The following is a 22,685-nucleotide window of genomic DNA, read 5'->3' as shown; positions in this document are numbered from 1 at the left end:
CCTTTCCTAAATAAATGGCTAAAACGTTTTTCCTCCATGCGCAGCTCATGTCCTCTAGTCCTTTGAGAAGACCTAGGGACAAAAAGCTCATCCGCCAAGCTATTATATTGCCCTCTAATGTATTTATACATGTTAATTAGATCTCCTCTAAGGCGTCTTTTCTCTAGACTAAATAAACCCAGTTTATCTAACCTTTCTTGGTAATCGAGACCTTCCATCCCACGTATCAATTTTGTAGCTCGTCTCTGCACCTGCTCTAAAACTGCAATATCTTTTTTGTAATGTGGTGCCCAGAACTGAATTCCATATTCCAGATGTGGCCTTACTAGAGAGTTAAACAGGGGCAATATTATGCTAGCATCTCGAGTTTTTATTTCCCTTTTAATGCATCCCAAAATTTTGTTCGCTTTAGCTGCAGCGGCTTGGCATTGAGTACGATTATTTAACTTGTTGTCGATGAGTACTCCTAAGTCCTTCTCCAAGTTTGATGTTCCCAACTGTATCCCATTTATTTTGTATGGTGCTAGACCATTGGTACGACCAAAATGCATGACTTTACATTTGTCAACATTGAATTTCATCTGCCATGTATGTGCCCATATAGCCATCCTATCCAGATCCTGTTGCAATATGACACTATCTTCCTGAGAGTTGATGATTCTGCACAATTTTGTATCATCTGCAAAAATAGCAACATTGCTCACTACTGCATCTACTAGGTCATTAATAAATAAATTGAAGAGCACTGGACCCAGTACAGACCCCTGTGGGACCCCACTGCTAACAGTCTCCCATTTTGAGTATGATCCATTGACCACAACTCTTTGTTTTCTGTCCATTAGCCAGTTCCCTATCCATGCACACAAACTCTTCCCCAGTCCTTGCATCCTCAACTTTTGCACCAGACTTCTGTGGGGAACAGTGTCGAAGGCCTTTGCAAAGTCCAAGTATATCACATCTACAGCATTCCCAATATCCATATTAGCATTCACTACCTCATAAAAGCTGAGCATGTTAGTCAAACAGGACCTGTCTTTAGTAAACCCATGTTGATGCTGAGAAATAAGATTATTTTCTACTATGAAGTCATGTATAGTATCTCTTAGTAACCCCTCAAATAGTTTGCATACAACTGATGTTAAGCTTACAGGTCTATAATTTCCTGGATCAGATTTTTTGCCCTTCTTAAATAATGGGAAAACGTGGGCTGTACGCCAATCCACTGGGACTCTGCTAGTTGCAAGAGAGTCACAAAAGATAAGATAAAGGGGCTTAGCTATAACTGAACTTAATTCTCTTAGGACCCGAGGATGCATGCCATCCGGGCCAGGTGCCTTGTCTATTTTTAATTTATTTAGTCTTGCCTTCGCTTCTTCCTGCGTTAAGTATTTAATATTACAGTTAGAAGATTGAGACTCTTCCGCCTCTGTAGTTTGCAACAGTGCTGTTTCTTTTGTGAAGACAGAAGCAAAGAAAGCATTTAATAACTCTGCCTTACCTTGGTCATCCACCATTGAGTTCCCATCCTCATCCTTTAGGAGTCCTATACAGTCAACCTTTCTTTTTTTAGAGTTAATGTACTTGTAAAACTTTTTTGGGTTAGATTTGATATCCTTAGCGATTTGTTTTTCAGCTTCAATCTTTGCCTGCCTAATTTCTTTTTTACAATTTTTATTGCACTCCTTATAATTGCTTAGTGCAGCCTCTGTCCCCTCCTGTTTTAAGACCTTATAGGCATTCTTTTTCCTCTTCATTTTATCTTTAACCTTTCTATTCATCCATAGAGGCCTTTTTTTATTCCTAGACATTTTGTTTCCATATGGGATATACATACTACAGTATTGATTGAGTATAAGTTTAAAAGCTTGCCATTTCCCTTCAGTGTCTTCCCCTTGTAGTACATTATCCCAGTTCACCAAACTTAGTGCCTGCCTAATTTGAGTGAACTTTGCTTTTCTAAAGTTCATAGTTTTAGTGGTCCCTCTGCCCCGTGGCCTATCAGTCACCAGCTCAAACGTTATCATGTTGTGATCACTATTTCCCAAATGTTCTTGAACCTGCACATTTGATACATTATCTGGTCTATTAGAAATGATCAGATCCAGTAACGCATTCCCCCTAGTTGGTTCAGTTACCATTTGAGTCAAGTAATTGTCCTGTAGTGCTGCCAGAAATCTGCTGCTTTTACCAGAATGGGTAGCCTCAATACTCCAGTCAATGTCTGGAAAGTTGAAGTCGCCCATAATTAAAAGCTTGCCATTTCCCTTCAGTGTCGTCCCCTTGTGGTACATTATCCTAGTTCACCAAACTTAGTGCCTGCCTAATTTGATTGAACTTTGCTTTTCTAAAATTCATAGTTTTAGTGGTCCCGCTGCCCCGTGGCCTATCAGTCACCAGATCAAACGTTATCATGTTGTGATCACTATTTCCCAAATGTTCTTGAACCTGCACATTTGATACATTATCTGGTCTATTAGAAATGATCAGATCCAGTAACGCATTCCCCCTAGTTGGTTCCGTTACCATTTGAGTCAAGTAATTGTCCTGTAGTGCTGCCAGAAATCTGCTGCTTTTACCAGAATGGGTAGCCTCAATACCCCAGTCAATGTCTGGAAAGTTGAAGTCGCCCATAATTATGACCTCGTTTTTACTTGCAGCTTTTTCAATCTGCTGTAGTAATCGCAGTTCTGCAGCTTCATTAATAAGAGGTGGTCTGTAGCATACCCCAATAAGCAATTGGCAACTTTTATTTCCACCATGAATATTTACCCAAACGGACTCCACATCTTCGCAATCTTCCTCCATCTCATCGTTGAGGACAGCTGTAAAAGAATTCTTAACAAAGAGACAAACCCCTCCACCTTTTTTCCCTGTTCTATCCCTCCTAAACACATTGTATCCTTTTAAATTAGCTATCCAGTCATGGCTTTCATCCATCCATGTCTCGGTTATTCCCACAATGTCATAGCCTTTGTCATTCAGAATGAGCTCTAGTTCGTCTATTTTATTTGCAAGGCTCCGAGCATTGGTTACCATGCACTTTATATTTTTACCAACACATTTACCAATTTTGTTTACACGAAATGGGCTACTTGAAGTTTTACCAACCTCCTTAATCTTTACACTGTCCCCACCCCCCTCTCCACCCCCCATGTTAGGCTCCCACTGTCTTTTTACCTTATCTTGTCTACATATTGAGACTTTATCTTCCCACCTCCCCCCAGATCCTAGTTTAAAATCTCCTCCAACCGTTTAGCCATCTTAACAACACATAATAAACACACAGACCCATTGAATAAAAGCATGTAACCATTAAACGCGTATATTTAATGAAGGTGTCTAGTAATATGGGTGTCAGATGTAACTGATAGTAGAATATTTGTAATGTTAGCGATATTCTACTATTGCTGGATGAATCTGATAGAATATTGGTAACCCATGCTCTATTAACAGCTATCTTGATCTAGCTCTCACGTTAATTCTATCCAACCCCCCCCCCCCCCCCCCCTAAACGCCTAACGCTACCTACACTCTCTATGCCTAACACTCACCTACACCGTAAATCACACTGCACGTTGTAATAGCCAGAGTTCGGATCGGGGGAAAGAAAACTAAAAAAATCACCCATTATTGGTGCTAAATGAAGTTAGCATAGTAGCTGAACTGTGGACTAAATCACTGCTCTGCTACTTTACGCCACTAATTGTAGTAGCCAGAGTTATCAGGCATGCTGTGTGCCTACATTAACTGATTTGCATTAAACACACACTTTTAAGGTATTATAGGTGAATCTCAATGCAGCCTAGTAGTGTCAGCAATTATCTTTGTGGAATTGACAGTAGAAAACAGCCTTTGCTTATTTTGCTCTCATAGGTACAATTGTCCTGGATTGTGTGAACATGGCACCAGTGGCTGGCAAAGTGACTCCAAAAGACACAGAATATGTCACCATTCTGGAATCAAAATTTCCACATCTGCCAATGAGGGGCTCTGTGTTTGACTTGCTTCAAAAAGCCAAGTTCAATGTTTCAGGTATATGGTGTAAATATAAGGTATTCATTTGGTTCTTGCCTTATTATAGTGGCACATGGTAAAGCTTAACACTTATAAAATGCTGTGTAGCCTACTACAGTTCTGACACTGATCATGTGATTCTAGTTGATAGTCCTTTTTCCCACTTAGATATGTATGTATGTATGCATGCATGCATGCATGCATGCATGCATACATACACACATACACACACACACACATACACACACACACACACACACACACACACACACACACACACACACACACACACACACACACACACACACACACACACACACACACACACACACACACACACACACACACACACTAGCTGATGGCCCGGCGTTACCTGGGTATGTATTTGGCTGGTGTTGGCTCTGCTCACTTTTTCTAACCCTAACACACAATTACTCAATGACCTAGTTTGTGGTCTTTGGCATCAATGGTTTGCATTGAAATGAAACAAAATCTGATTGGCTGTGGCTCCACCCCTTTTCTAAATTAGAACCCCAGTCACCTAATGACCAACTGTACCAGGTTTGAGGCTTGTGCCATTAAAGCGGAATATAACCCAGAATTTCTTCTTTGCTCTAAAAGATTATTTACAGCATATAATATACTAACGCAATTTTTTTTAAAGTAAAACCGCATTCAAAGGGTTACATCACAGGGATGACTCTTTCTTCTGCAGGGAGAACCCGCATCCGAACTGCTTATAATCTTATCTTGTGAACACATTCTTCACTTGATACATTTATGTGAACATTCTCTGGCTGTGCAGGACTTCAGCTGAGGAGTGCTAAAGTGAAAAACAGATCAGAAATCACTGATGGCTGCATTTAAAACAGAATGACAACAGTTATACATAAAATGCACCAGCAGCTTTCAAAGTAAATTAACTGAACTTTGGGATGTTATAATATCTAAATGAATATTCATACTTGTGCACAAAAGCAAATATGATAATTGTATGGGTTATAAAAAGTAAGAAAACACATTTTTGTTGAAAATTTTGTCAGAGTTTTAAACTGCTTTAACCGTTCAAGAATGCCAGCAATTAAATATTTACCTTTCTAGACCTAGAGGACGGTCCCGCCTCCCAATCATGGCACCCCGTGAGACTTGCCAAGTTATTCACCTGCAGATCAGTACTTCATATTCCAGTTCTCTTCGATCAAGGAGGAGAGAAGGGCACTGTTGCATAAAATCCCGGGTCGACACACAGGTTACAGCAGTGGGGGGAGGAAAGTTGTCTGACAGCTGTTTCGCAAGGGTTAACCTTGCTTCATCAGAGGGTCTCTGATGAAGCAAGGTTAACCCTTGCGAAACAGCTGTCAGACAACTTTCCTCCCCCCACTGCTGTAACCTGTGTGTCGACCCGGTCACAATAAAGGGATTTTATGCAACAGTGCCCTTCTCTCCTCCTTGATCGAATTGGACTTTACACTGTATGGGAGCACGTTGCAGGTAAGCCCAGCGTGACCTGGCATCCATCACTGCCGCATTTAGTGCCAGTTTTTTCCTGTCTTTCCAATTGAATATTCCAGTTCTCCATCAATCAGCCATGGGGAGGTGGAAAAAAAACTTGAACAACATTAGCTGCAGGTTTTAATAAAGAGACATGAAACAAATTAACTCCTCGTATTGTATGAAGTAAGGCTACCCTGTAGGTGACATAATTTATTTTCTCAATTTTTGGATACAGACCAATGTATCTTTGCCCTAGATTAGAAGAAGGCTGTTGTAATGAGATGTTACGAGTAGAAATCCAAACTAAATCCCCTGGAGTAAATTCAAACCCTGGAGAACGATGTCGGTCTGCATACATTTTCTGTTTTTTTAACAGACCTCTAAATTTTGTTGTACCTGAGTCCATAAAGAGACCATTATATGACAGCCATTCTTCAAACGCAGGGAAAACAGATGGAGAACTGGTGAGAGAAGAAAATGTGGGATTCTGACCTGTAACAACTTGAAATGGAGACATCTTAGTAGAAGAACTGATAAGGTTAATAAAGGTGAATTCTGCGAAGGGTAGAAACTCGGATCATAATTCCTGACAATGGGAGACAAAGCAGTGAAGATATTGCTCCAGAGATTGATTTGTTCTCTGTCTGACCATTTGTCTCAGGATGGAAACTCCCCTATCTGAAATAACATTCTCTGGTATGCTATGCAGTCAAAATATATGTTTAATAAACAATTCAGCTAACTCTTTAGCAGTGGGTAATTTGTCTGTAATAAAATGAGCCATTTTGCTGAATCTATCCACCACTAGCCATACTATAGAATTACCCTCAGACAGGGCCGGGACAAGGTCTACCACCAACAGAGGCTGAACTGCCCAAGGGTGCCTCCCCCCCCCCCCCCCCCCATCCGCTAAAACTATGTTGTTGATGTGGATTCGTGGCCAGTCTCACTGTTATTGTTCCTCTTTACGGGGTGGTGTATATAGTGAGCTGCTGCATAGGACTGCATTTGGCAAACATACAGTAATCATCAGTAGTAGAGATCACTTGACATCTTTTTGCTGCTATGGGTTATTAGGTATCCAGGTATACAAGCTCCCATTATAGGAAACCAGGTTTAGGTTCCCCCAATTTAGGAAGCCAGGTATAAGTGCCCCCAGATTTTATTCAGACAATTAATATTCTCCTACATCTTCAAAACATACTAATAAGTCAACTGGTTTCCCCCCAAACAATCCTATAGTGAAAATATTAGTCTATAACTATGGTAAGGATTATACTATGAGCTTCTCTGGGGACAGTCAGTGACATGACTATGTGATCTGTAAAGTGCTGCAGAAGATGTCAGTGCTATATAAATACATAATCATAATATGGTAGGACATTACACTATGACTATGGTATGATTAGATTGTGAACTCTTCTGAGGACAGTTAGTGACATGACTATGTACTGTGTAAAGTGCTGCAGGAGATACCAGTGCTATATAAATACATAATAATAATATGGTAGTGTATTAGACTGACAGGATTATATTCTGAGCTCCTCTAAGGACAGTCAGTGACATAACTATGTACTCTGTAAAGTGCTGCAGAGGATGTCAGAGCTATATAAATACATAATTTGGTAGGACACTAGACTAGGACTATGGTAGGATTAGAGTGTGAGCTCCTCTGAGGAGTCAGTGACATGACTATATACTCTGTGCTTCAGAAGATGTCAGTCCTATATAAATACACAATAATAATATGGTAGGAGATTAGATTATGACTAGGGCAGAGATTAGATTGTGAGCTCCTCTGAGGACAGTCAGTGACATGACTATGTACTCTGTAAAGTGCTGCAGAAGATGTCAGTGCTATATACATACACAATAATAATATGGTAGGACTATGGCTGTTAGGCTTGGTGGTATATTCTCCACAGTCAGCACGTGGTGTATAACCTGATGTGGAGGAGGTACACACGCTAGCACAAGGAACCAGGATATCCCCAGTTTAGTGGAGGAGAGGACTGGCTCCAACAGGAGATGTGGCGCACAGAGCAGGCGTAGATCCGAACAGCCACAAACAATTCTTTCACTATAGTGGCTCAGCGCAAGGTAGTGCTGAGCGCATGAACCACAACTCAGAAGATCAGGTAACAGAATGAACGCTTGCTAAACTAGTCACTGCTTAAGTGACAGCAAGCGTCCATAACAAGACAGACTAGAATGAGGCAGCCAATGCAATTGAAGGACAGAATAGTCGGGAAATAGTCAAAGAAGGCAGACGTAATACACACAAATATACAATATACAATAGGTATGATTTCCTAGCGTATTACAATTACAGCTATTAATGAAACTACAAACGACTGACTGACATATGTATATATCGGCGATAAACCGATATGACATAAGCAAGGAACACGAACTGGAGCAGGACTAGGAACAGGACTGAACTAGCTAAGCACGGGTGATCACGATACGCGCAAACCTACCAAAACGTGCTGGAAACTAACTGACTGAACAAAGGATATAAACAGTTCGCGTACAAATATATCAGCAACACTGATGTATTAACGTAACACGAACACAAGGAAAATAACAAACGCGCTAGTATGCGTATATATTGGCGATGAACCGATATATGATGCAAGACTAGCAAAGAAACAATTACTGATAACAAGAGCTGAACTGGAAGGACTCACTGATCCCTTCGCAGGAGTCAGTGCAGTCCACACGAGATCTAGGAACGAGGGGGCTCGGACAGAGTAACAGACTGAATCTGAGACTATGATAGCCCATGGAGCACTGCAGGAAGCAGTCCTTTATACTGAGGTCATCCAATGGAGCAGACATGCAGATTCCCACACAGGTGAATGGTAATCAATCACAGGCTGACAGCAGGAAAGGGCAGACAATGATATGCAGCCTGCAAGAAAGGGATTGCAGCTCCATTGCAACAGACAATGTTTGTTTTCACAAAAGCATATTAACCTGTCATTAACTTCAGAGCGACTGCAGATTGAATCAACGCTCAGTGTAAGCGCACGCAAAACTATGCGAGCAAATGCACGCAAAGAAATCAAAAACTGCTTGTCTTCAGTAAAACAGCAGCCAGCAGTACATGCTGCAGAAGTGATCATAAAAATGGCAGAGATTAGACAGTGAACGCATAAGAGGACAGTCAGTGACATGACTGTACTTTTGTAAAGTGGTGTGAGTGATGAACGCGACAACGCGGGGGGCAACACAGGACAGGTTATGTATAAATGCACACATGGGGGGCACATTTATACACTAGGGGGTGGTGGTGGATGCAGCAGATGCAGGGGACTTGGCCAATTCAGGAGAGGTTTCATGCTGAAGTCGATTGGGAATCATCCTGCAATGTATGGGCAGCTGACAGATCTCTCTCTTATCAGATTCGATCAGAGAGAGATTTGTCTCTTGGTGGAATCTGCCTATCATCGCTAGATGTATGGCTACTTTTACTCTAGCATGGCAGCATTAGGACCCTGTGCTGTGTCATTTCTGTAAGTCCAGGTCCTTATCAGTACTGGGAGTGAAGGGAGTAGGGAGAAGTGCAGAAGGCTGAATGGCTTTACAGCCAGTCTCCCTCACTTCCAGAGTACAGGTTCAGGATGGAGGACAGGGCGCAGGGCTGCTCTCTCTCACATACACACACACCACACATACCTTTCTCCTTCCCCTTAGAATTCCATTCTCCATCAGCCAGCCATGCATGACTGGGCGGCTTCCTGGGGGAGCAGCTGGATGATGTCATTGACAGAAGTCAGTGAAGTTAAAAAAACAAACCAACTTGCAGACTAGCTGAGCGCCCTTACTAGTGTACTAGGAACTGTCTACCAATCTTATCCTACAAAACCATGTACAACTCCGAAGCAGTCTTTAGAACCACTGTGCAGAGAGCTTTTTCTCCCCGTCCCTTACTTGTGTCTCTCAGGACGGGAAAAAAAAGTTTTGTTTTTTTTCTGGACTGCCTGTGGAATGAAATGCCTTTGAAAGCACCCCATCCTGACCTGATGACCTGCCGTTTAGAGGCCGGAGCCTCTTCTGCCTCTGTGTCGTCCCGGCCCTGCCCTTAGATTGAGGCAGATCAACGATAAAGTCCATGGATACATGGGTCCATGGTCTTTCTGGAATTGGAAGTGGTAACTGATAACCCCTAGGGGCAACATGAGATGTCTTACTCTGAGCACAAACTGAAGAAGCCTTGACAAATGCTTTGCAGTCTTCTCTCAAAGATGGCCACCAGACATGTCAAGATAATAACTTAAAAGTTTTATTTTCACTGGGATGACCCGCTAACTTGGATTCATGAAATTGTTGCAAGACCTGCAGTCGAAGATTGAGCGGAACAAATAACAAGTCTGGTGGCTTTCCTGATGGAGGTTCTTCCTGAAACGAGGCCAGAGTGGTAGAGAGATCTGGTGACAATTGGGTGTTATTCATCGCTGTAATAATACAATGTTAGGGCACAATGGGTTCTGGAGACACTGGTTGGCAAACTTCAGGTTCAAAATAACAGGACAAGGCATCTGCCTTGATGTTGTTAGCAAGAAGTTTTAAATCATACCAATTATTGATTTAAAACTTCTTGCTTTTACTGATGGCTAACACGGTACAATACCCTACTGCTACTACTTGATGTTCTTAGAACCAGGTTTATAAGTTATGGTAAAATTGAAATAAGAGAAAAACAATGCCCAACAAGCTTGTGTAAGGTTTAATCCCATAGCCTTTTCAATATACTCCAAGTTTTTTTGATCAGTAACAACTGCTATAGGATGCACAGCTCCCTCCAACCAGTGTCTCCACTGCTCTAGTGCCATCTTGACTGCCAGAAGCTCCCTATTACCAATATCGTAATTACGTTCAGCAAAAAGAAGGCACACGTTCTAGACTCCCAGAGTACTGTGAAAGGACTGCTCCTACCCCAATTTTAGCACAAATGGTTGAAGAATGTCAGGATGAGCTAAAACTGGGGCTGAGCAAAATGCCTTTTTTAAAGCTTCAAAGGCAGCAGAAACCTGAGGAGTCCAAACAAAAGGATCAGACTCTTTCCTCGGAAGGTCAGTCAAAGGAGCAACCAGAAAGGAAAAGTTTCTAATAAATTTGCAATAAAAATTGGCAAAGCCCAAGAACCGCTGAAGAGACTTTAGTCCAGTGGGCTGAGGCTAGTTCAAAACCTCAGACAATTTCTCAGGATCCATGGCAAGACCAGAATCTGAAATGATGTACGCAAGAGATAAAATCTGATTAATCTCAAAGGCACATTTTTCTAATTTGGCGTACAGAGTTCTCCCTTAACTTTTTCAAAACTGCTTTTACCCCTATGTTCAGAAAGTGAGGCAGAAAAAAATCAAAATATCATCCAAATAAACAACAACAAATCGACCCAAATAGTCTTTTTTAAAGATGTCATTCACAAAATCTTGAAACACAGCCGAGGCATTGCAGAGTCCAAATGGCATAACTAGATACTCCTAATGCCAGGCTTTGGTATTAAAAGCTGTCTTCCATTTATCTCCCTGCCAAATTCTAATCAGATTATAGGCTCTTCTAACATCAAATTTAGTAAAAACTCGTGCCCCAGTTATCTGTGGAAAGAGATCATCAAAAGTGGTAACGGGTATCTATTTTTAACAGCAATCTTGTTTAACCCTCTATAATGAATACATGGACTGAGTCTACCATCTTTCTTTTAGACAAAGAAGAACCCGGCTCCGGCAGGAGAGGTGGAAGGCCGAATTAAACTTTTACTCAGGTTTTCTTTGATATAGTCTTTCGTAGCCTGATTCTCAGGGCCAGAAAGACAAGACAAATAACATTTATATTGCGCTTTTCTCCTGGCGGACTCAAAGCGCCAGAGCGCCAGACGCGCTCTATAGGCAGTAGCAGTGTTAGGGAGACTTACCTAAGGTCTCCTACTGAATAGGTGCTGGCTTACTGAACAGGCAGAGCCGAGATTCGAACCCTGGTCTCCTGTGTCAGAGGCAGAGCCCTTAACCATTACACCATCCAGCCAACAAAGCGCCAGAGCTGCAGCCCCTAGGACGCGCTCTATAGGCAGTAGCAGTGTTAGGAAGTCTTGCCCAAGGTCTCCTACTGAATAGGTGCTGGCTTACTGAACAGGCAGAGCCGAGGTACGAACCCAGGTCTCCTGTGTCAGAGGCAGAGCCCTTAACCATTACACTATGCAGCCAGAAAGATTATATGAACGACCTCTAGGGGGCATGGTACCTGGAAGTAGATCAATAGGACAAACATATGACCTGTGAGGAGGAAGTTTGTCTGCAGCCTGTGGAGAAAAAACACCAACATACTCTCTGTAACAAGGAGGCAATTTATCAAACTTCATGTCAACACTATGCAAAGGAAGTGATTGTAAACAGTTCTTATGGCAAAAGGAGGACCGACTAATGAGGTGACCATTAATTCAGTCAATATGTGGATTGTGTTTCTGCAACCAAGGAAGTCCTAGGACCAGAGGATTAGAAAGCATCCTTAACAAAAAGAATTGCTGATACTCAACATGAAGAGCGCCAACTTTAATTGACAACTCTGGCTCGCCTGTAAAGGAGTCATCTATGGCAGTCACATACATCTTGTTCTGCAAAGTTAAAGTGGGAATACCAAGTTTTAAAGCTAATGTGCTATCTAAAAAAGTTCCCGCAGCACCAGAATCAACAAAGGCTTGACATGAGTGGGTTCTATCACCCCAATAAATGACAACAGGTAATAGTATATGTTTGACTTTTAGAGGAAATACCTGCTCACCCAAGTGAGTTTCCTAGACCTCACTTAGGCGCTGAAGTTTTCGAACCCCTTCTTTGCAGGACAGCTCTTAACCATGGGACCCTTGCCTCCGCAAGAGAGGCACAGACCTTCTGAGCATCTTCTAAGTTTCTTGGCAGGAGACAGTTTAGAGAACCCTATTTACATAGGTTTCTTTGAGGAGGTAGAAGGAAGGCTAGCCTGGGATTCAGATATCTCTGAAGAGAAGGTTGAGGAAGCTCTCCCTTGTCGTCGCTGTTTGATTCGACGATCCACCCGGATGGCTAGAGTAATAGCGTCCTCTAAAGAGGTTTGAACCGGGTGACTGATCAGGACATCTTTCACAGTTTCTGAAAGGCCATAAAGGAATTGATCTAATCGTGCAGGATCATACCTCTTGGTAGACACTGACTATCCACGGAATTCAGTGGCATATTCCTCTGCAGTTCATCGACCCTGTCATAAATCCCTCAGCTTTTGAACTGTGGAATATGTTAGATCAGGATATGAGTAAAGTACTGCCATTGTCTTAAAGAATTCCTCCACTGAGGAGAGAGCAACATGATCTTGGCTTAGAGCGAAGGCCCAGGATTGAGGATCCCCTTGGAGAAGGGAAATCACCAGAGCGACTCTTTGCGATTCAAAGCCAGAAGCGATTGGTCTAACCCGGATGTACATCAGGCAACTATCTCTGAAATCACTAAATCTGCTCCTGATACCTGAGAATCAGGGAGCGGAAGGTTGGGTTCAGAAGTTGATGCTGGAGGCCCCCCTGGAAGGAGCAAGAGCAGGATTCTGATTATCGGTTGGAGAAGTGGGTTGATTGCCCTGCTGGACTTGAAGATTTTTCACTCGCTCAGTGAGTTGATTGACAGCTCCAGAGAGCAACAATACTTTATTTAAAAGTTCCTCCATGGTATCGGTATGGCCTGTGATAATGTGAGGCTTGCCAAGTTATTCACCTGCAGATCAGCACCTATGCCCCAATCTATCTCCACTGTCTTCACCTTATGTGGCGTATCTTCACTTGAACAGGAGGTGAGGAAATAACACCTGCCTGACTTTTATTACACCCAGGCCTTTAAGGGTGCAAGGTATAAGTGCTGATCGAAGAGCAGAGTAATAACTCACCAGAGCCACAGAGATTAAGTTCAGAAACAGTCCGAGGTCATATACACAAATCAAAAAAAGCAGTACAGATAAGGGGTAGGCCAAGGTCAGGTCAAGGTAAATCCAAAGGTCAGTCCAGGCAGCGATCAAGGGAGGTCCATAAACAAGCTAAGGTCAATGCAGGTGGCAGGCAAGAGAAGTCCAGTAATTGGCAAGGTCAAAATCCACATAATCCAAACCGTAGCAGATGACACCCAGCAGTCAGTAAACCAGTGCTATCACAGGCAATTTGTCCAGCACACAAAGTAGGCTTAATTACCAAGCATCCCCCAATCAGTGGCCGGCCACACATACAGCATCCAATCATGAGCGGCGATAGAATCCTGTCTATGTGTCAGCTGTTCTAGCAGTATAGGATGGACACTTAGCCGCGTCCCTCCTTTCTGACAGGACGCGTGCACCCGCCCTTGTTGCTAGGGATGCCAGGACTGCAAAGTGCACGCGAGGAATGCGTCAACCTGGAAGTGTCAGCGTGCGATGGAGTCTCAGCGGGGAGAGCCGCATCGCAGGATTTCGAGGTAAGATCATGACACCCCCATTGTCTAATTTTCTCCTGAGAAATAGTTCTATTCCCTGCCAGAGTTTTGCTCCCGAGATTGCCATGAAAAATAAGAGGAAAAAGAGAGGAAGAAGAGGCCAAAAAAAAAGGCAGTGGATAACATCCTAGCCACAAGGATCAAGCAGAAGAAAAGACACAGAGTCCAGGCTCCTCACCTCAGGCTAGGACATTTAAATATTTCAATATATTAATATGTAATAGAGAAGTGTGGGAAACAAAAAAGCAAAGTCAATCAACCCTCCGCACACTCGCATGCAAACTCATATGCAAATTCCCCCACACCACGCATGTGGGGACTGAACAACTCCATCTCTACAGCAAATTCCTAATCTGGAATCCCCTCCACAGGATTAGTGCCCTCCGCGCAGTCACACATATCTCACAGGGGTCCCCCTCCTTAGTATATATAAGGTTGTATTTAGAGCCCGTTTCCACTGGCCGCATTGCCACCATGCAGTGCGATCACTACATCGCACCGCATGTAGCTGCATGTACTAATGGTCACGCTGCGATGCGGTGCCCTGCGGCTTAATGTTATCCCTATGGGACCCGCTTGCTGACTGCAGGAAACTGCAGAATGCAATCCTTAAAGCGGTTTAAAACTGACAAAATTTTCAACAAAAATGTGTTTTCCTACTTTTTATAACCCATACAATTATCATATTTGCTTTTGTGCACAAGTATTATTATTCATTTAGACGTTATAACTTCCCAAAGTTCAGTTAATTTATTTTTAAAGCTGCTGGTGCATTTTATTTATAACTGTTGTAATTCTGTTGTGAATGCAGCCACCAGTGATTTCTGACCTGTGTTTCACCCCAGGACTCATCAGCTGAAGTCCTGCACAGCCAGAGAATGTTTACATAAATGTATTTTAAGTAAAGAATGTGTACACAAGATAAGCTTAACAGCAGTTCAGATGCGGGTTCTCCCTGCAGAAGAAAGAGTCAGCCCTGTGATGTAACACTTTAAATGCTGTTTTACTAAAAAAAAAAAACATTGTGTTAGTATATTATATGCCGTAAATAATCTTTTAGAGCAAAGAAGAAATTCTAGGTTATATTCCGCTTAAAGTTTAGCCGCACTGCATCCTTTCCTGACCGGAAGTTCGCATCAATGGAAACCGATCCATTAACAAACATTAAATTGACTTTGTGCCAGAAGGTATGAGGCTTCTCTCTTTGCTGTTTTGCATATTGCTGTTCTCTCTGTGCTTTTTGGCATTTGCATAGTGATGGCTTTCTGGCAACTTGACCCTGCAGCCCATCTTTCTTCAAGTGCCTCCTTATTGTGAAACTGCCACACCACCTTTTTTCCAGAGTCCTGTATTTCATTTGAATTTACTTGTGGGTTTTTCCTTACTTCCCCCTGACTTAGAATTCAAAAAACATCAGTGTAGCACTGGATGAAAGATGCAAGGGTCTGTCAGGAGTCCAGAAACTCATTGACCTTTTATACACACCCATTAATTACAAGCAAACAGATCACAGGTGAAGATGGTTACCTTTAACCCTTTCCCTGCCACCTGATTTTTCCTAAATGCGAACATCTATTGCCAACTCGTTTTTAGACATTTTGCACTCATTAGGTTTACTTAGGATTTTTGAAAACCTACATGAAATAGGACCTATTACATAGTTACATAGTTGTTGAAAAAAGAAAAAAAATTTTGGTTGAAAAAAGACATAGTCCATCGAGTTAAACCAGTATAAAGTACAACACCAGCCTGCTCCCTCACATATCCCTGTTGATCCAGAGGAAGGCGAACAAACCCTTACAAGGCATGATCCAATTAGCCCCTAAAGGGCAAAATTCCTTCCCGACTCCAGATGGCAATCAAAAAAAATCCCTGGATCAACATCATTAGACATTACCTAGTAATTGTAGCCATCGATGTCTTTCAATGCAAGGAAAGCATCTATGCCCCCTTTAAATGCAGGTATAGAGTTTGCCATAACGACTTCCTGTGGCAATGCATTCCACATCTTAATCACTCTTACTGTAAAGAACCCTTTCCTAAATAAATGACTAAAACGTTTTTCCTCCATGCGCAGATCATGTCCTCTAGTCCTTTGAGAAGGCCTAGGGACAAAAAGCTCATCCGCCAAGCTATTATATTGCCCTCTGATGTATTTATACATGTTAATTAGATCCCCTTTAAGGCGTCTTTTCTCTAGACTAAATAAACCCAGTTTATCTAACCTTTCTTGGTAAGCGAGACCTTCCATCCCACGTATCAATTTTGTTGCTCGTCTCTGCACCTGCTCTAAAACTGCAATATCTTTTTTGTAATGTGGTGCCCAGAACTGAATTCCATATTCCAGATGTGGCCTTACTAGAGAGTTAAACAAGGGCAATATTATGCTAGCATCTCGAGTTTTTATTTCCCTTTTAATACATCCCAAAATTTTGTTAGCTTTAACTGCAGCTGCTTGGCATTGAGTACGATTATTTAACTTGTTGTCGATGAGTACTCCTAAGTCCTTCTCCAAGTTTGATGTCCCCAACTGTATCCCATTTATTTTGTATGGTGCTAGACCATTAGTACGTCCAAAATGCATGACTTTACATTTGTCAACATTGAATTTCATCTGCCATGTATGTGCCCATATAGCTATCCTATCCAGATCCTGTTGCAATATGACACTATCTTCCTGAGAGTTGATGATTCTGCACAATTTTGTATCCTCTGCAAAAATAGCAACATTGCTCACTACTGCATCTAGTAGGTCATTAATAAATAAATTGAAGAGCACTGGACCCAGAACAGACCCCTGTGGGACCCCACTGCTAACAGTCTCCCATTTTGAGTACGATCCATTGACCACAACTCTTTGTTTTCTGTCCATTAGCCAGTTCCCTATCCATGAACACAGACTCTTCCCCAGTCCTTGCATCCTCAACTTTTGCACCAGACTTTTGTGGGGAACAGTGTCGAAGGCCTTTGCAAAGTCCATGTATATCACATCTACAGCATTCCCAATATCCATATTAGCATTCACTACCTCATAAAAGCTGAGCATGTTAGTCAAACAGGACCTGTCTTTAGTAAACCCATGTTGATGCTGAGAAATAAGATTATTTTCTACTATGAAGTCAGGTATAGTATCTCTTAGTAACCCCTCAAATAGTTTGCATACAACTGATGTTAAGCTTACAGGTCTATAATTTCCTGGATCTGATTTTTTGCCCTTCTTAAATAATGGGAAAACGTGGGCTGTACGCCAATCCACTGGGACTCTGCCAGTTGCAAGAGAGTTACAAAAGATAAGATAAAGGGGTTTATCTATAACTGAACTTAATTCCCTTAGGACCCGAGGATGCATGCCATCCGGGCCAGGTGCCTTGTCTATTTTTAATTTATTTAGTCTTGCCTTCACTTCTTCCTGCGTTAAGTATTTAATATTACAGTTAGAAGATTGAGACTCTTCCGCCTCTGTAATTTGCAACAGTGCTGTTTCTTTTGTGAAGACAGAAGCAAAGAAAGCATTTAATAACTCTGCCTTACCTTGGTCATCCACCATTGAGTTCCCACCCTCATCCTTTAGGAGTCCTATACAGTCAACCTTTCCTTTTTTTAGAGTTAATGTACTTGTAAAACTTTTTTGGGTTAGATTTGATATCCCTAGCAATTTGTTTTACAGCTTCAATCTTTGCCTGCCTAATTTCTTTTTTACAATTTTTATTGCACTCCTTATAATTGCTTAGTGCAGCCTCGGTCAACTCCTGTTTTAAGACCTTATAGGCATTCTTTTTCCTCTTCATTTTATCTTTAACCTTTCTATTCATCCATAGAGGCCTTTTTTTATTCCTAGATATTTTGTTTCCATATGGGATATACATACTACAATATTGATTGAGTATAAGTTTAAAAGATTGCCATTTCCCTTCAGTGTCTTCCCCTTGTAGTACATTATCCCAGTTCACCAAACTTAGTGCCTGCCTAATTTGATTGAACTTTGCTTTTCTAAAATTCATAGTTTTAGTGGTCCCGCTGCCCCGTGGCCTATCAGTCACCAGATCAAACGTTCATGTTGTGATCATGATCATGTTGTGATCGCTATTTCCCAAATGTTCTTGAACCTGCACATTTCATACATTATCTGGTCTATTAGAAATGATCAGATCCAGTAACGCATTCCCCCTAGTTGGTTCAGTTACCATTTGAGTCAAGTAATTGTCCTGTAGTGCTGCCAGAAATCTGCTGCTTTTACCAGAATGGGTAGCCTCAATACCCCAGTCAATGTCTGGAAAGTTGAAGCCGCCCATAATTATGACCTCATTTTTACTTGCAGCTTTTTCAATCTGCTGTAATAATCGCAGTTCTGCAGCTTCATTAGTAAGAGGTGGCCTGTAGCATACCCCAATAAGCAATTGGCAACTTTTATTTTCACCATGAATATTTACCCAAACGGACTCCACATCTTCGCAATCTTCCTCCATCTCATCGTTGAGGACAGCTGTAAGAGAATTCTTAACAAAGAGACAAACCCCTCCACCTTTTTTCCCTGTTCTATCCCTCCTAAACACATTGTATCCTTTTAAATTAGCTATCCAGTCATGGCTTTCATCCATCCATGTCTCAGTTATTCCCACAATGTCATAGCCTTTGTCATTCAGAATGAACTCTAGTTCGTCTATTTTATTTGCAAGGCTCCGAGCATTGGTTACCATGCACTTTATATTTTTACCACCACATTTACCAATTTTGTTTACATGAAATGGGCTACTTGAATTTTTACCAACCTCCTTAATCTTTACACTGTCCCCACCCCCAATAATGTTAGGTTCCCACTGTCTTTTTACCTCATCTTGTCTACGTATTGAGACTTTATCTTCCCGCCTCCCCCCAGATCCTAGTTTAAAATCTCCTCCAACCGTTTAGCCATCTTCTCCCCCAATGCAGCTGCACCCTCCCCATTAAGGTGCAGCCCATCCCTGCTGTAGAACCTGTAGCCAACTGCAAAGTCTGCCCAGTTCTCCAGGAACCCAAACCCTTCCTTCCTACACCAATTTCTCAGCCACTTAGTTAACTCCCTAAGCTCCCTCTGTCTCTCAGATGTAGCACGTGGCACTGGCAGTATTTCAGAAAACACCACCTTGGAGGTCCTTGCTTTAAGTTTATCTCCAAGTACCTGAAAATCATTTTTGAGGACCTTCCATCTCCCACTAACTTTGTCATTGGTGCCAATGTGTACCATGACAGCCGGGTCTTCCCCAGCCCCACCCAGTAATCTGTCAATTCTTTCCGCTACATGCCGAACCCGAGCACCCGGGAGGCAACAGACTGTACGGCATTCACGGTTTCTTTGACAGATTACCCTATCTGTGCGCCTAATAATTGAATCCCCTACCACCAGTACCTGTCTAGCCTTAGCTGCACTCCTATTCCCTTTCTCTTTGCAGCAGTCTGCCCCTTGGTTGCTAAGGAGCACATCCTGGTGCAGCATTACTACTCCAGAATCCTCCTCCCCAATATTACGCAAACAAGCATACTTATTAGTGAGGGACAACTCAGGACTAGCCTCCCTGCCACTTTTTGCCCTACCCCTTCTAACTGTGACCCAACTAGCGGCTGCCTCTGCTTCTTGGTCCGGCTGTACTCCACCCACCTCATCTTCAACGGTTCCATCCAGTGTCTGGATCGTGAGATCCAAGCTCTTCTCCATGTTGTGTATGCATCTCAGTGTTGCGAGATGCTTATTTAGCTCTGCGACTTCCGCCTCTAACTGGGCAATACGCACACACCCAGGGCAACAGTAAACACCCTCAATCCGCTAATCAAGGCATGCATACATGTCGCAGGATGTACACTGTACAGCATAGTCCAACATGATGACTATTGTGTGGGGAAAAATTATTTAAGTAAACTGTGGCGGTAAAAGATGAAACGGGAGAGTGAGTGTAGCTGGGGAGGAGGAAAAGGAGAGTAAGTGAAGTTGGGGAGTGAGTGAAGTTGGGGGGGGGGGGAGGGGGGGAGGAGGAGGGGCGGGAGGGGTGGAGGGGGAGTGAGTGAAGTTGGGGTGGAGCCCTCAAAATGTAAAGACTACACCACAACGTGCCTAGCACATTCTAACCAATGCAAAAAAAACGCAATATTGGTTGAAGGTTTTTTTTTTTTGTTTTTGTTTTTTTTTAGTCCTTGCCTACTTCCTCTCACCACTCTCTTTGTGCCTGTGTTGTAACGCCTGTTTTTAACGGCTATGCCACTTGTGTCGAAGCCACTTAGTGAGCAAGCCACAGACTGAGCAAGCTCAGTACTGAGTCTTGAAGCTGACCAAATACCTCCTGTTGCAGCTAGTCCCTCCCCCTAGCTAATTGCCTGCTGCAAAGCAAACTAGAGGGAAAAGAAAAAAAAATTGTACTTTTAAAAACTGACACTTGCTGCTTAATATCAGATGAACCACAATACACAATCCACCAGATATCGCAGCAGCAAAAAACAATACACAAACAGCAATGTAATATAATTAGTGCTCACAATTCCCAGCAGTGAAGTGAAGCAGCCCTCCACCAAGATTATATATTTATTTATTTTTTCCGTAATAAATTGGGCTTGAACACTGAAACAAAATTTAGCACTTTTTCTGGAGATCTAACAAGATTTTTGAGTGAAATATGTTAAAAAAGTGAAAAAACATATTATTCTGTTTTGTTTTGTTTTTACTGACAAAAATGTTAATGTCTGTAAAAGCCCTGATTCTGCTGAATCCAACGATACTAGATATGTATTGGTATCCCACTTTTCCTGTCCTGTAATAGATGCCCGAGTACTGTACAAGTAGCCAGATATAGGAGCAGCCAGTATAGGTAGCCAGGAATAGGTGCCCCGATATAGGTAGCAGGTATAGTTGCTCTAGCATAGGTAGTGAGTATAGATGCCACTGTGGGGAGGGGGGCCGACATCATTCTCCCTCCCTCTACATGGGTCCCGTCCTTTGGCCCCCTGCAGAGCTGGAGTGCAGCGGTCTGTGTGTAATTACCTCACTCAATCGCTGGCTCCATGTGCTGTCCCCTCCGGCAGCAGGCTCGTCTCTCCTCCTCCGATCTCTGTATAGTAACGCGTCATACAGGAAGTAGAGCGGAGACGGCTGGTGGCGGGGACACCACATGGAGCCAGAGATCAGCTATAAATAACTCCAAACCATAACAGCAGAAACAAGTTTTGAATGCAGCATTAGCTTCTTTATCACTTAATACACTCAGACCAGTGGCTGTTGAAATTTGATTTTTATGGTTACAATCCTGCTTTAAGTTGGCAGGTCAACATAATCTCCACCTACCCCATGCTGCTAAAGAATTAATTTTTTTGTGGCTGACCCTTTAGCTCAGCAGATTCTTATCAATATGTGATTTTGCTGTAGCTGCATTGCTAGAGTCCATTTCTCAGTGGTGGGGGAGTGGTGTGTGAAAGAGGTGATTTGATCTGTGCTCACAGGGTGAGGTCAGCTTCTGCCCTCTTCCAGCTCCTTTGACAACTTCACAGGTGGGTGATGATCAGATAGTGGTGGAGTGTGGACAACTTTCTTTCCAGTAAAATTTCAGTAATCTCAACAAATTAAGTTGCAGGAATTTTAAATATACAATTGTTAATACAAATTTACTATTGTAGGTGTTAAAATTGAGAGGCTACATTCACATGTTAAGAAAGTATAACTCTTTCTTCTGTAGGTCTTACCACAAATCAGATGCTCCGGAAAGATCTGAAGACACTAACGGGCCATAACATTAGTATGGCCATCAGTGCAGTTTACATGCACATAGAGGTAAGTCCCTAATCTTAAAGGAAATTAAGCACCTATATGACTAAATATATAAAACGAACATTCCCATGAGCGAGGTTTGCAAAAAGAGTAGACCATTTGCATGGGGAGGTTGACAGGCATTACAAATCTTCAGTGGTTTGCTCTCCAGTCTTTATGCACTTTGCCATCTTCTCCAGGGAGACCTGCAGCTGCATCAGTTTGAAGCGACAGTGTCGTGTGCATGGGGGACTTAGGAGAAGCCATCCGAAGGTAAGTAATGCCTGTCACCACCCCTACGGGCCACTCAATTTATGAACCACTTTTATGAAGAGGTTAATTTTATATGTTTTATCAAATAGGTGCTTAGTTTCCGTAGGTAAGTTTATATGGATGCCTGGAGATTTAAAGGGTTTATCCATCTTCAGTTTTCATTACCCTGTTGGTATGTGCACTGTATGCTGTAACTTTTCCCACCCCATCCCTTTAGATTGTAAGCCTTTGCAGGGCCTTTCTTCCTTGTGTATCCTATCTGATCATCCTGCTCACAGAATAACACAAACTTGTACTTGTACTACTGTATGCGTACTTGTACTATTACTCCAGTGTATGACTAACATTTTGTGTCTTACTGCTTTTTACCTGTAGTGTCACCCCTATTATCATTGTCTCTAACCTTATTTATTGTACAGTAGAGGTAAACAGGCGCCAAAAGGATAAAATATGCTAAAATTGTTAACGTTTTGGGAGGCGGTGGTAGGTCAACCTCCCCAAACAGACACAAAAGCTGTTGATTTTTCAGCAAAAGACAAAACTTTTATTCACATACTCCAATATAACAGACAACGCATTTCGCAGGTATAGTCCTGCTTCCTCAGGCAATAGCAGTAGGAGTATCACACAATGGGACAGAGACAAAGAGG

The 22,685-nt window shown here is 42.3% G+C and overlaps 1 protein-coding gene across 1 annotated transcript in view; it reads left to right on the top strand.

Moving 5' to 3' along the window:
• The window catches only part of PRUNE1 (prune exopolyphosphatase 1), a 213,323-nt gene that overhangs the window by 165,721 nt on the left and 24,917 nt on the right, over positions 1 to 22,685 (top strand). Inside the window, exons 5-6 of the mRNA XM_068251725.1 lie at positions 3,874 to 4,032; positions 21,692 to 21,786. Coding sequence (XP_068107826.1) covers positions 3,874 to 4,032; positions 21,692 to 21,786 — 254 coding nt within the window. The remainder of the gene's footprint in view (positions 1 to 3,873; positions 4,033 to 21,691; positions 21,787 to 22,685) is intronic.

This window comes from Hyperolius riggenbachi, chromosome 9, assembly GCF_040937935.1.
Source record: "Hyperolius riggenbachi isolate aHypRig1 chromosome 9, aHypRig1.pri, whole genome shotgun sequence".
NCBI lineage: Eukaryota > Metazoa > Chordata > Amphibia > Anura > Hyperoliidae > Hyperolius > Hyperolius riggenbachi.
Note: the sequence above shows the minus strand (reverse complement) of the source record. Positions and strands in the feature narration are given on the sequence as shown.